The following is a 13786-nucleotide window of genomic DNA, read 5'->3' on the forward strand; positions in this document are numbered from 1 at the left end:
AGTGACCACCAAAATGGCTGCAGTGAAATTCCTCAAAGATTTGGTCAGCTTCCTCTGCAGTGGAGACAACTTTGACAAGGTGCTCTGATTTGATGTATAAGTCTCCATCTGGTGTTTAAATATCATAGTATTGGAGTCTTTGGGAGTTTTACTATATCAGATGATCACTGTGTTTTAAAGTCCATGCGGCATGCATCCTTACCTTTTACTGAAGGTGTTAGCTCTCTTAATAACATACTTTTACTTGCTTGTTGACCCCCTCAGGATACCGATTATGGACTTTTAGATCCATCACTTGCTTAATCATTTTGGGATCCATTGTTTTATTAAAAACACCTATACTATACTTTATTATACTCTGTACTATAACTCTGTCTACGTTTTAACTTCACTTGATCTCTCTATCTATACTTCTCTACACCATTTACTCACAAAGCTGTGACATGTTAACCAACCTTATATAAACTAATTCATTCATTATGATTATAGTTGTCTACACCTGCACGTAGTTGTTCAATTAAAACCTCCTGCACACCAAACGAGAGTTTACATTCCTTTCTCATCCGGATGAATGTGTGCTGAATAGTGTAGAATATAGTTGTGATGAGAGAGATGAGCGTTTAATATGAAACATGATCGATGGTGGAGAGCCTACAGATGTTGAATTACAAGTTAATCTGAGTGGATCAGTTTGCCACAGTTGACATCTGCATTCGAGTTGGGTGAAAACAACTCTGTCTGTGTGTTTGACTTCAACACTGTATGAATTGTAAACGGGTCTCAAATCGACTAAAAAGCAAGTTCTTAATGCTACATGACACAAATATCACTGACAACAAGAACTATGAAGACTTTATTGACGTTGGTTGTATTTGAACAGGCATCAACGGAGTCACCTACTTCTCATTCTCTTTTCATCAAGTTACTTTAAACATGCTGAGATCGGCCTCACAGACGTGGAATGAATGTTCCAGCAAACCGGTCCGACCGTAATGTTACATGACTATAAATATTCTCACAATTACAGACACAGAAGACTAACCAAACACAAAGAAAGTCCCGCCCCTTTTGCATGAAGCGAGATTCACATTCCTCACATAATAAACTCTGCTGTTTCTAAACCAGTTCATCATATTGTCTGTACTGACAGTGACTCATGTTGAAGAGATGTTCTTTCTGGACTTATTGATCTCTACAGACTCAGTGACTCGTGTAGTGAAGACGTTCTTTCTGGACTTATTGATACAGTGAACTATTGATCTCTACAGACTCAGTGTTCTCAGGATGATTGACAGGTAGGCTCCTTCTTCTCTACTTTTAACATTTAGTCCTCAACACAGACCAGCACTTCATACTTTATCTATAGGGAGAGGGTTAAATGGTGGAAGTGACACACAAACATTTGGGAATGTTTAATAAAAACATTAAAAGTTATAAAAACTTGTTTTAAATCAGAAGAAAATTACAACTAAACAGTAGAACAGCTTATAAATACAGTGTGTGTGTTTTAAGAAGATGATAATGAGAACCCAGACAGCATGTTGTGTCAGCAGGATTACAGAGTGTGAAGTCTAAGGTCCATGTTGAACAAAACTAAACCTCATCAAACATCCTGACTTATTTTTTTATTTAACTTAAAGTCTTTTCTTGGGATTTCGACTGCGTTCAAGGGAGCCGTCATCTGCGAAACCTCGGTCAAGCATTATATGAAATCAAGGGGCATCGAAAGTTCTTTTTTTATGAATTCAGTGAGTTTAATAAAAAATGTGGAAACAACACAGACGCTACAAAGAAGACGAGTTGTTTGACTGATGAAGGCGCGTTCACGTCAGTCGGGATCTCATTTTTGCCAAACAGAGGAAATAAAACCTCCTTCAGTGGATTGAACTAAACTGTATGTTGACCAAACGTTAACAGAAGAGTTTTCTTGTTGAAATGTGATCGTGACGGGTTGTAGTTGTTTTTATGTCAGACATTTATGTCCTTAAAGCAAATAGAAAGTGAAACTAAGAGCCACTCCCAACAACAACAGTGATGATCATCTGATCAGAGCTGGTATTTAAAGAATCCCAGTTGTTACACAAAGTTTTGTGTTTCTTCGTGAAAACTATCAATAAGTAATGTTCATAAAACTCTAAATGTATCTTTCAGACCAATAGTTAAATCCATGTCTTGTGTTTCTGGTTCATTTGGACTCGGCTGCTGGTTCATGTTTTAAAAGTATTAAAGTTTGAGAGAGACAGAGACAAATGTATACATGAGAATGATATCTAAATAATATGGAGGTTAAACCATAACTACATGATGATCACAGATAGATAATGAATCATTAAATAGTCTACTGTCTCAGAAGAACATACATGAAATAAACATTGATTGGTCCGGTAACATTTAGTTCCATTGAGTCTCTGTTGAGGAGACCTGAATGCAGCTTCATTATTTACTTCTTCTTAAACCAGGCCAGTGTTTCCTCGTTCTCCTTCACTTTAATCATTCTAATCTACTGAAGTGGCTCCATCTGGTGGCAGAAGTTCAGCACTGGTTCCTGGCTTGGTTTCGGTCCTCTGGTCAGTCATGTGGTCACCAGAAGCACAGAAGAAGAAGTGTTGTAGTGACTAAAGACAGACTGTAGGTGGCGTCTCTTGAACTGTGATGTGATGCGTTGATGACTCTTCTCCTCTGTCTCCTCTCTCAGGGAGAAGATGATCTGCAGCATCCTGCTGCTCATCACACTGACCTCCTGTGTCTCTGGTTAGTTCACAGCTTCACTTTGTGATCCACACACACTAAACACACCTTCAGCCTCACTGACACACTTCATGACCTCCACTTTAAAATGTCAGGGAACAAACACTGGAGTTATTGTTACATCATGCTCCTCTTTCATACCTTTGTGTCTCTAAAGCTCAGGATCAGTAAACATCTACAGGTGGAGCTTAAAGGCTCTCATGGTGACGTTGTCAGTTTGTCTGCTCCTCACTTTCCCTCTCTGTCTCCTCAACAGGATCATTTGTAGTGAATGTGACACAGAGCTCCTATCAGGCAGAGGAGAACCACGACATCACACTGGAATGGACGTTCTCACCCAGAAGAGACGGTTCCACCAACTCCCTTTTTATCCTCTGTAAGATGTTAACGGTTCTCAGACCCTTCTTCCTGTTTCATCTATATCAAGGCGTCGAGGTTCCAGAGTCTCAGCATGAACGGTTTTCAGGACGAGTCCAGTTTGACAAAGACGTCCTCAGAGAAGGACGACTCAGACTCCACATGTCCAGACTCAGGACTGATGACTCGGGTCTTTACCTTTGTGATGTGCTCAACGGTGTTGATGTTGGTTCTAGGGAATGTCACCTCAATGTCACAGGTGAGTTGGTTCCTGGATAAAAAAGAACCTGAGAGGAACATTATTGTGGACTTCCTCAGTTTAATCTGATGTGGACATTTAGTTTTATTTGTCAGTGAGATGTTTTCTCTTCACATCAATGACACAGACTTGTTTGTTCTCTTTACAGCAGCGAGGGATCGGCCCAAACCTGAGACACCAAACACAGCAAGTGGAGGAAGAGATGCTTCACCGACAGGAAGTCCATCAGAACCAGAGAGTCTGGGATGGATCGTCTTCTGCTGTGGACTGGGAGTGGTACTGGGACTGTTTATAGCACTAATCTTCTACAAATTCATCAGGGTTGCCATCACTGTCTGGGTGGTGGAAAAATTCATAAACCCCTCCATCTATTCTAAAGATTCTCTCTAAATACAAAGGATTGCAGTCTCTCATCGGTATATTGGTCCAAAGCAGCGTCTGATGTTCTGGTTGTGATGATCTGATGTGTGAATGAGCTGCTCAGTCACAGCTGGTCGTAGCGGGTCAGAGGGGTTATCTAGGACGGTTTTCATCTCCTTCATCCTCCTCTTCATCACTGTCTGTCCAGTTCCAGTCTGACCTCAGAGCTGGATAGATGACAGAGGAGACAGAGCTCTTGTTCATTACTCTGATTGGACTCCTCATCAACTCATTAGTCCACTTATTAGATCTGAAATCTGGAGCAAAATTTATTTTATTGAAATACTGCTGAGAAGTCTTGTAAACTTGTAAAGTCTTTTGTATTTAAATGTATTTTTGTCTGTTACATATATCTGTTATTCTCTGCGGTTATTTCTTTGTATATATGTTTTAAAATGAAGCTCATAGTTTATTAATGCCTAAATGAATCTTTCAGTCTGATTTTACCATCAGACTGTTTAGTTTTAAACCAGCTCTCACATCTCTATCAACCATCACAGCAAACTTACTCTATTATTTGGATAAACTGACATACTGTGAGTCTAAATGGTTACTTTCTCACATGAAAACATATTAGAACTTAATAACTTGATTTATGAGCAGCTTTAGTAACAGTACTCAAAACCTTCTTATGAAGTAAAACTATTAATATATTTGTGAGAAAACCGTCAGAATGTGCAACTAACCAGGAACGTTTCTCTCTCAGGTAAATGTTTTAGTGTTTTCCTCTGAGGTAGAAGTACAAGTTCTGCAAGTTGTTTGTGTTGAGTTTCATATTTTGTGTTTGTGTGATAATTATTTAGTGAATTATTTGTATAAAGTGTTGGAGGGATATTTAGTCCTACTGCTTTCTGTAAATGTAAATTGGATGTTAATTTTATTGAAATACTGCTGTAAATGAATTCTTGTTTACGTTGCTTTTAATATATTTGTGAGAAAAGTCTGAATGTGCAATATAACCAGTGACATTTATCTGTCGAGTAAATGTTTTAGTAAAACGTGCTGAAAGTTGTTTGAGTTGAGATGCATATTTTGTGTTTATAAGATGGATATCGAGTTTATTGTCTGAGTTATGAAGAATTGGTCGGACCACATATGATGAGATTTCTTCATGCTGCTCTTCATGAATGTAAAATTGACTGTTGATATTTTTTTATGAGTTTATTTTTTGACCATTTGCCATATTAACTGTTCATTGTATTTGTTCAAAATAAATAAAGACTAAATTATTCTCTACATCCATTAATATTCACATGAATCCCACTAATATACATCATAACTGTACATTGTGCTGTAAGTCGTTTAAAAGTTATTTTGGACACAATGAGTCAGAATAACAAAGACAATCATAAAAGATGGTGAATAACATTTGGAACAGACCGGATGCTTTGTCTCGTCCTGTTCCTTCAGGTATGTTCTACTTTATTTTGCCACTTCAGTATTTCCTGTTTTACCACGAGTCCTCACGGTGTCTCTTCATCAGAGAGAAGGATGTTTCTTCAGCATGGGTTCAGTATAAAGTCAGTTTCCTCATTCAGCTGTTTTCCCCTTTAAACCTGCTAAAGAAGCTGATAATCCTGGAACAAACAGACCAATCGCCCTCACAGCAGTTATTTGAAAAAAGAATATGGAACTGTTACGTGCAGTGTTGTGCTGCCCTCTGCTCTCTCTGCTCTGTCTTGGGCCCTTTCTCAATACCAAGTATCGTCAAGTTTGGACTTGCAAACTTGCTAGTTCAGACTTGGATAGTTCGACTCGGGAGTACAGACTCCCGAGGACGCAGTACGTCATTACGTCATTTTGCAATCGGAACAGCAGCGAACTTGATGACGTCAGCAGCTCGGCTCTGGTCCTGTCTACTCCGGTTATCTTCACTGTAATATATATTGACAATAAAACGAAAATGATATAATTATAATATAATAATGTAAAAAATGATAAGGACATCAAATTGGATCAGAGGCTGGTTGCCGTTGCTGTCGGTGCGCTTTATAGAGCAGCTGAAGAGGAGGGGCCATATTAGCCTGTCTCTCTAGCTTTGTACGTTTGTCTAATCATCCTATGCTTTTTAACCTGTCTGCTATCATTTATATGTAGACTTGACAGTTTACTTGGCACCCCTAGGTTAAAAACTAATGCAGTTTAATATTGTATAAAGTCTTTATTTAATGTTTTAGAGGTGGTGATTTATTTTTTGTCAGCTTGGTTTGTGGTGCTGTTGAACTGTAACGTTATACTGAGAGGTGTTTCTAATATTTAGTCTACCCTTCATATACATGGGATGGACCAACACCTCTGAAAAACTATTTACATTTTAACAAAGCAACATCATAACCTTGCTGAAGTTAACATGTATACACAGGACTGTTATATTAGACTACATTAGCTTTATCTAGGCCGACCTGATAAACTGGCCAGTTCAGGGGAGGTTTGATACTTTAGTTTAATATTGGAATGGATTAGCACACATTCCACATACAGACCTGCCATTTGTCTTCTTGGTACTCAACATAAAGAGGCTGATACTCAGTCTGACAGGCCTTGTACAGTTAGGTGCACAAACATCACAATACATCAGTGCAGAAGTAGCCTACCTGTACTTCATCATTAGTCATTAACCAGGACAGACATCAACAGAAACAGGACATTTCATGTCTATAATACAGTCATCATGTAGGCTACTGTAACTTTTGGACTCAGAACCTGGGAGGATAGGTGTGCTCTTACACTGCCTATCAAGCAATGAAATAAATAGATTACATTAATAACAGGAAGCACCGGATCAAACAGGTCAGAGGTTAGAGGGAAACTTTATTCTGGTAGACTTCAACAATTGATAGACAATTCATATTTATAACACAGTTTAATAAATATCAAATAGTAAAAACACATAAATAAGCAATAAATATGATACATAATAGACCGACTGTACCAGCTGGCCGTGGTTCAGTCAGACGGATGCTGCTCCATTAGTCCGCCCCTGGTTGTTGCAGCAAACTTGTTGTTGTTCTGTTTGGCAGTTATCTCCAGGTCAGAAGAGGTTACAAAGTCCCTGGAAAAAAACATAAACAAAGAGTGACACAGAGTGACACAGAGTGACACACTGCCTCTTCAATAAGATATGAATCATCTGAATGGAGACAGGCCTGTCTCCATCCCTTGACCCAGTCATACAGGCAATGAGGGCCTGGGTTTCCTCAGTTGCTTTAATGTTAGTTTGATTGCACAATAATAGCAATTATAACACGTGTGTATAATAGTGAATAAAGACAAGCAAAACAAATCGGTCTGAAGCACAAAGGCAGGGCTCTAACTTGGTGCAAAGTTAAAGTTGAACAATATAAATGTAAAGTTATGCTGCTTAACTTTGAGGCCTAGCCGAGATCAGGCTGCTGTCAGCGGGCTGCATGAGCATCACCGCCCGGTCTCCTCTCTGGTCCTCTCATAGATATATCTATATATATAGATCTATATATATGGATACTCTATATATATATATATATATATATATATATATATATATATATATATATATATATATATATCTCATATCTCCGACAGACGTCGGGCTGTTTTCCATCAGTCTCTATCTGGATAACTCGACCGCAGATTTGAAGTCTTAACAACATTCTCGCTTAAAGAAATGTTAAAACTAAATTCCGTTACACAACAACAGCAGTATTTAGAAAATGATAACTTACAGTTGTGAGTTGTCTCCGTTATTGTTGTGAGTCTACAATATTGAACTTTTTCACAATATTCTAATTTTCTGAGATACTGAATTTTGGCTTTTCATTAGCTGTAAGCCATAATCATCAAAATGAAAATAAATAAACGCTTGAGATATTTCACTCTGTGTGTGAGGAATCTATATAATATATGAGTTTCACTTTTTGAATGGAATGATATTCTAATGTATTGAGATGCACCTGTGTATATGGTGGTGGAGGGATGATCTCAATAGCAGTGATGGAGACATATAGGATATGAAAATCAAAAGTGAGAAACAGGATTTTAATAAGTGAGAGCTGTCAAACAGATAGTAACAAATACGCCATGTAGTCATTATCCTGATCAGAAAGCATATGAATCCTATAATGACGAACATTTTGTTATAGTTTAAGAAGAAAAACAATAACAAAGTAATTGTCTTTTCAAAAGATTGAAGAAAGAAAGTCAAATGTCGTGTTTAAAGTGTATTAAAAGTTAAAACATTGTGAAGCACTGCTGTTACTTTCGGTTTCACGCAGAGTGACGTCAGACCCTCCTCTGGTGGAGAGGGTGTTAGGTTACCCGAAAATATTCTGCAGGTATTATTGGACACCCAAAAAGCTCGAATAGCACAAAGACCAATATGATATAACAAGTCAAGAGCAAACATTATGCTGTACATTGTATAACATCCAATTATAATATCATATAAAAAGTCATATTTATTTGTAAAAATTGTATTAAATAATATTATGTTATAATTATGTTATTATGTTATATAATGTAATATGTAGACCCATATAATGTAATAAATAATAATTATATATATATATATATATATATATATATATATATATTTATTTTTTTTTTTTTTATTTTTTTATTTTTAAATATGTATTTTATTGGTTCGCTACAATTTCCACTGGATTTCTGTTCAGGATGACTCTGACTATGTCCATGTCGAATTTCATGTGATTTTACTGTACAATCAAAATAAATAAATAAAGGCAAAGTGAGCTCAAATGGCATTCATATTCTGAATGTTCTTATATTGAACCTTTAATACAAGAATTCTTTAAGATATTATAATAAACTTTCACTGGATTCCAATTAAGGAAGACCCCTACTCTGTCCATATCTAACTAAAATGTGATGTGAATGTTTACTGTACATTTTCAAGAATAGGAATTGAAAGCCTGCTATTGTTCAACGTTGACATTCATGATTTCCTGTGTTGAATCAGGATGTGGTCAACTACCTTGTAAAACTTAGAGAAGACTGCGATCGACACAGGATGGAGATCATGTCGCTCAGCCTAATGTTCTGTAAGTAATTCACCTTGACTTCACTTAACTTTACAGCACTTTTAATTTGCTAAAACTAAAACTGCTCTAAAGTTAAGTAATTATTTGAAGATGCTAAATGTTTATCATTAAAAATAAAAACTGAATTGAACAATTTCATGGTGAGGAGAGAAGTAATGTGTTATCTGAAGTCACTTTAACTCCGTCTGGAAAAAGTGATTCATTTCTAAAGATGCATTTATCCATTTTCAGAAGACAATTAAAACCAGACACAGTAACATTATCATCCCTTTGATGTTTGTCCGTTGATTAAAGAGTCCACACTTTTTTTGCTCTGGTTTGGTCTCCACCACCAATTCCTGAGAGGAATCTCTGGCTTTTAAGCTGCTAGATGTTCCATTCTTTTCACAAGTTAGTTTCTAACTGTGTCTGTCTGCCGTTAAATGGAGGACAGGGAGTGGTTGCTGTTCCTGCTTCAGAGCGGAATGAGGTTGTAGGGCTGAACATTTCACATCTGGGTCAATGTCAATTATTATTATTTATCTGTTATTTATACTGTTATTTATCCAGCACATTGCACTGCACCTTTACTGCTTCTTTTGCACTTCTGGTTCGATACTAAAACTGCATTTTGTTGTACTAGTACTTGTACTCTGTGCAATGACAGTAAAGTTGAACCTAATCTGTGTCAATGTGGTGTAAAACCAAAACGATGAGCTAAAGTAGGTCAACAAGCATCGTAGAGCTGCAGAGTTGGTCTTTATTCTCTGTTCTCCCCTCCCCCCTCCTGCAGCCACGCTGAGCATCACTCCCAACAGATCTCAGTTCTTCTGGCATGAAGAGATCTCTCTGAAGTGTGTGGCAAACTCCAGCGGCTGGAAAGTGAGAAGGAACACCTCCTTTAAAACGGATGATACATGCAGGTATGGCTGGGGGATTCCAGGTGAGTCCTTCTGCAACATTCAGGACATCTACCCATCAGACACCGGAGTGTACTGGTGTGAGAATCAGCAGGGCGAGTGCAGCAACACTGTCAACATCACAGTGGCAGGTAATACCAAATGTGCATGGATATTCTGCAATTTAACAGACTTTGCAAAGTTTAATACTTTAATACAAGTATGTAAATGTATTCTTTTATTTACCAGAGGGTCTTGTGATCCTGGAGAGCCCTGCGCTTCCTGTGACGGAGGGAGACGAGGTGACACTTGGCTGTTCCTACAAGGAAGCAAACGAAGAGAAGTCATCAAATTTCTCTGCTACGTTCTACAGAAATGACGAGTTCATCGGCACCGAGCCTGCAGGAAAGATGGTCCTCACCAAGGTGTCCATGTCTGATGAAGGCATCTACATGTGTCAACACCCAACGAAGGGGAAGTCACCTCGGAGCTGGCTGGCAGGTGACATGATGTCCTGCTTCTCTTTACAGTATTCACATATTTAAGATGTTTAAGGTTTAAGACATTCGGGTGATTTCTAAGGCTGCTTCCAGTGTTTCTTGTCTCCATAAAGTTAAACTTGACTATTTTTAAATATAGAATTCAGTGTTTTCTGAATACTTTATATCTATTCGTGGGAGAATAAGGCTTTGAAAAAGCATTTAGACCAAAATGTTAGGAAATTAAATTAGGAAAACAATTAACTGAATTTATTAAATATAAACGTGAGGGTGGATTTAGACCCATGACTTCAGTATTTCTAAAACCATGTCTACGGTCCTGCTCCACACCTGCACTTTAAGTCAATCGATTGTTTTTTATTTTTGTGCTTGATTTACTTGATTCCATTCATCAATATAAACATTTTAAAAATGTTTCCATCACAAACAATAAAGAACAACAGGCTGTACGAGGGGCAGGGGAGATAAATAATATAATATATTAATAATAATATAACAAGGGCAGCAGCTTCACACATTGGGGCACCAACAAGCAGGAAGTACCCGAGAGGGAACTTTATCAAGTTTTCTCCACTGGAAGAGAATCCTAGAGGGAACGTTATCAAGTTTTCTCCACTGGAAGAGAATCCTAGAGGGAACGTTATCCCATTTTCTCCACTGGAAGAGAATCCTAGAGGGAACGTTATCCCATTTTCTCCACATGACAGCCCAACAATGAGAATCCTAGAGGGAACGTTATAACATTTTCTCCACTGGAAGCACCTCAGAGAAATCCCATTTTCTCCACTGGAAGGGCCCCCGATGCACCTCATGAAATTGACTCCACTGAAGCCACAGTGACCTCCACCTTTACATTTAGATCAGTGTTCATAAGGCCTTATTGGAAAAAGTAAAATTTGATTTAAGATTTGAATGAAACCAGATGTCATTATGTGACATGTTTGAAACTCATTTGTTATCCTCACAGTGAGACCTCAGCCTAAAGACGTCCATCCTCCTCCCATCATGCCTCTGCCCAGGCTGCTGTGTACCATCCTGCTGTTCGTCCTCTACACTGTCATACTCATAGTGTGTATATGCATGTACCGAAAGATGACACTTCTGAAAGTATAACAATCATCATCATCTTCTCTGTCTGCCTCTTCCACAAGAGGTCAGAGGTAAGGAAATGCTCTCTTGAGAGATGGATATTAGGCAGACTTTGTATTTGTGTTTATTAGAGCCAGAAGTATTTGTGGGAGAAATACTTAATACTTAAAGTTCGCAATTAAAAATCTTTATTTCGTTCTCTTTGGGCGGCAACAGTGGCGATAAGCAGTAATTGCAGGTGTGTTTTTGGCCGTTTACTCGATCGCCGTTGTGTTACCTCACTGGATCATGGATGGTGACTTTACAGACTTTTATCTGTGTGACAATCTTGGAGAATATTATCCCTCACAAGTAAAAGTACTAGTACGACCCTGTGAAAATACTCCACTTCAAGTAAAAGTCATGCATTCAAACGTTTACTGAAGTAAGATATTATATCATCAAAAGTGTATTAAAAGTAGCAATCTTGATTGAAAAGTAAAATGTTTTACTATTATATCAGATATTCAGGATTAATATTTCTGCTGGATTTCTGTTGCATGTTTTTAACTAGTTTAATCTACAGCAATGCATCATATTCTAAAGATAATCATGTTTGTAACGTTGCTGTCCTGTGAAAACCACGTATCTCTAAAAAAGAAAAGCAGCCGTGTTTTCAGCTTCGATATGATGCATTGTCCAGCTGATCCAAGAGGCTTTCTTCGTGTTTAAACCAGAACTAGTTGTTTGTTCATTAGAGAGGCAGTTAAAAAAGTTTCCAGTCCGAGTTCCTTTGAGTCTTTGTTGTTCATGTTGGTGCTTCATATCCTGTTTCACTGAAGTGTGAAGATGGCCTCTCTTGTTACATTACATTACATTACATTACATTACATTACATTACAGTCATGTAGCAGACGCTTTTATCCAAAGCGACTTACAGGAAGTGTATTCAACATAGGTCATAGGTATTCAAGAGAACTACTAGTCACCAGAAGGTTTGATTCTGTGTTATTTTCAGAGGGAGAATGAACCACATTAGAACATTTGGTGGTTTTTACAGGAAAGTACATGAGCTGGTTGTCAAAAACAATACAGCCACATTGAGTTTAAAAGCAGGAAGTGAAAAAAGAAGCAGGTGATGTGCTCACTTTCCTTAACGCATTCTCTCCTCTGGTCGTTCTGCAGCTTGAGCTGAAGCCGAAAAGTACAGCTGATCATCTCACGCTGGAATGAAGAAGAAGAAGAAGAAGAAGAGCTACAACTTTTTTCTATAATTCTGTGTTTGGGGTTTGGGTTCTTCTGTATCTTCTCTTAGCTACTATAACATCTATAGAGGCTAGAACCTGACAAAAAAAATGTTTTTTATTAATGCGTAGATTAAAAAAATTGTAGTTAAATTTAGAAATACATTTAAAACAAAAAAATGCTAAATTGATTTATTTATTTATTTAAGAAAATATAAAATAAATAAAAGAGGAAATTAAACAAAACAGGTTCATAAAAAGGCAAATGAAAAAAAGAAGAAATTAAAACAGAAATATAAATGTATGTCACATTCTATTAATTAATTAATTATTAATTATAAAATGTGACTAATCATTTATTTATTGAGTAATTATTTTTTTCTTCCTCCATAAACATGATGCCTACTTAATAATCTTTCTACACGCACTGAGCACTCTCATGACTTATGTTTAAACAATGTTAAAAATCATTATATAGTTTTCCTTTCTTATTTCTAAGTTGCAATATATACATATATCTGTGTACCTGTGCTGTCCATGTTCATTTACAAGCCGGAAATGAATAAACGGCTTCTACGTTGAGAAACATTCACACAAACCTCACAAAAAATAAGCTCATGAACATTTTAACATGTTATGTTATTTTCCCAAAAATATTGCGAATTTGTAATTGTACGCTTAAAAAACAGACACCACTGCACTTTAACTTTTTATTTGATGATGCTGTAAGGTCTTTTGGTTACACCTTAACGCATCATTTACTTTGATTTGGAGGTCACTCTGCTTCTCTCACCAGACTCTGCTGCTTGTCCCATAAAATATATATAAAAGTGAAATCTGTCAGTTTGCTGTATTTTCCCCGAAACAACTGCTTCAGAATGTTTTTACTCATGTGACGTTCCTGTTTTCATTTTCATCTGTATTATATTGTTTATTGTTGATTTCAGCCGGCTCATTTCAAATTTCACCCTTTCTACACCGATGCATTAAGAAAGATTTGCCAGCAGATGTCCCAATTTCCAAACGCTTTAAATCTGTTTGAATGGAATTTGTTGCATTCAGGTACTCGCTCATGTTATTGTTTTATTTGGATGCTTTATGGGAAAGGTGGGAACATTTTCCGCCCGTCTGATAGGGTCCTAAAGGAGACACCTGAATCATAACCTTCTCTTGAGTTAAATAAAATATATTCAAAAAGACTCGTGTTTTAAGTTCTATGTGTTTGGTCAGAAATCACCAAATTATAATTCTAATCACCCAAACTGTTCTTTAAAAT

General features: G+C 37.2%; 1 protein-coding gene and 1 long non-coding RNA gene across 3 annotated transcripts; both read left to right on the top strand.

Moving 5' to 3' along the window:
• The first annotated feature begins 1207 nt into the window (after window positions 1–1207).
• LOC129093418 (uncharacterized) lies at window positions 1208–3106 on the top strand. The gene is made up of 3 exons (XR_008531290.1): window positions 1208–1295; window positions 2696–2751; window positions 3005–3106. It is a non-coding gene; the product is annotated as an uncharacterized LOC129093418 (long non-coding RNA).
• A 5667-nt stretch (window positions 3107–8773) lies between these two features.
• LOC129093408 (Fc receptor-like protein 5) lies at window positions 8774–13677 on the top strand. Of its 2 annotated transcripts, none has more exons than XM_054601425.1 (5): window positions 8774–8820; window positions 9593–9850; window positions 9948–10199; window positions 11166–11358; window positions 12452–13677. In XM_054601425.1, exons 1-4 carry the CDS (start codon window positions 8790–8792, stop codon window positions 11309–11311), a joined length of 687 nt encoding a protein of 228 aa, XP_054457400.1. In that variant the 5' UTR covers window positions 8774–8789; the 3' UTR covers window positions 11312–11358; window positions 12452–13677. The 2 variants fall into 2 exon arrangements, with proteins under 2 accessions (XP_054457400.1, XP_054457401.1); XM_054601426.1 differs by having other exon boundaries at window positions 12458–13677.
• Window positions 13678–13786: the final 109 nt, after the last annotated feature.

The sequence above is a fragment of the Anoplopoma fimbria genome, chromosome 7 (genome assembly GCF_027596085.1).
Source record: "Anoplopoma fimbria isolate UVic2021 breed Golden Eagle Sablefish chromosome 7, Afim_UVic_2022, whole genome shotgun sequence".
NCBI lineage: Eukaryota > Metazoa > Chordata > Actinopteri > Perciformes > Anoplopomatidae > Anoplopoma > Anoplopoma fimbria.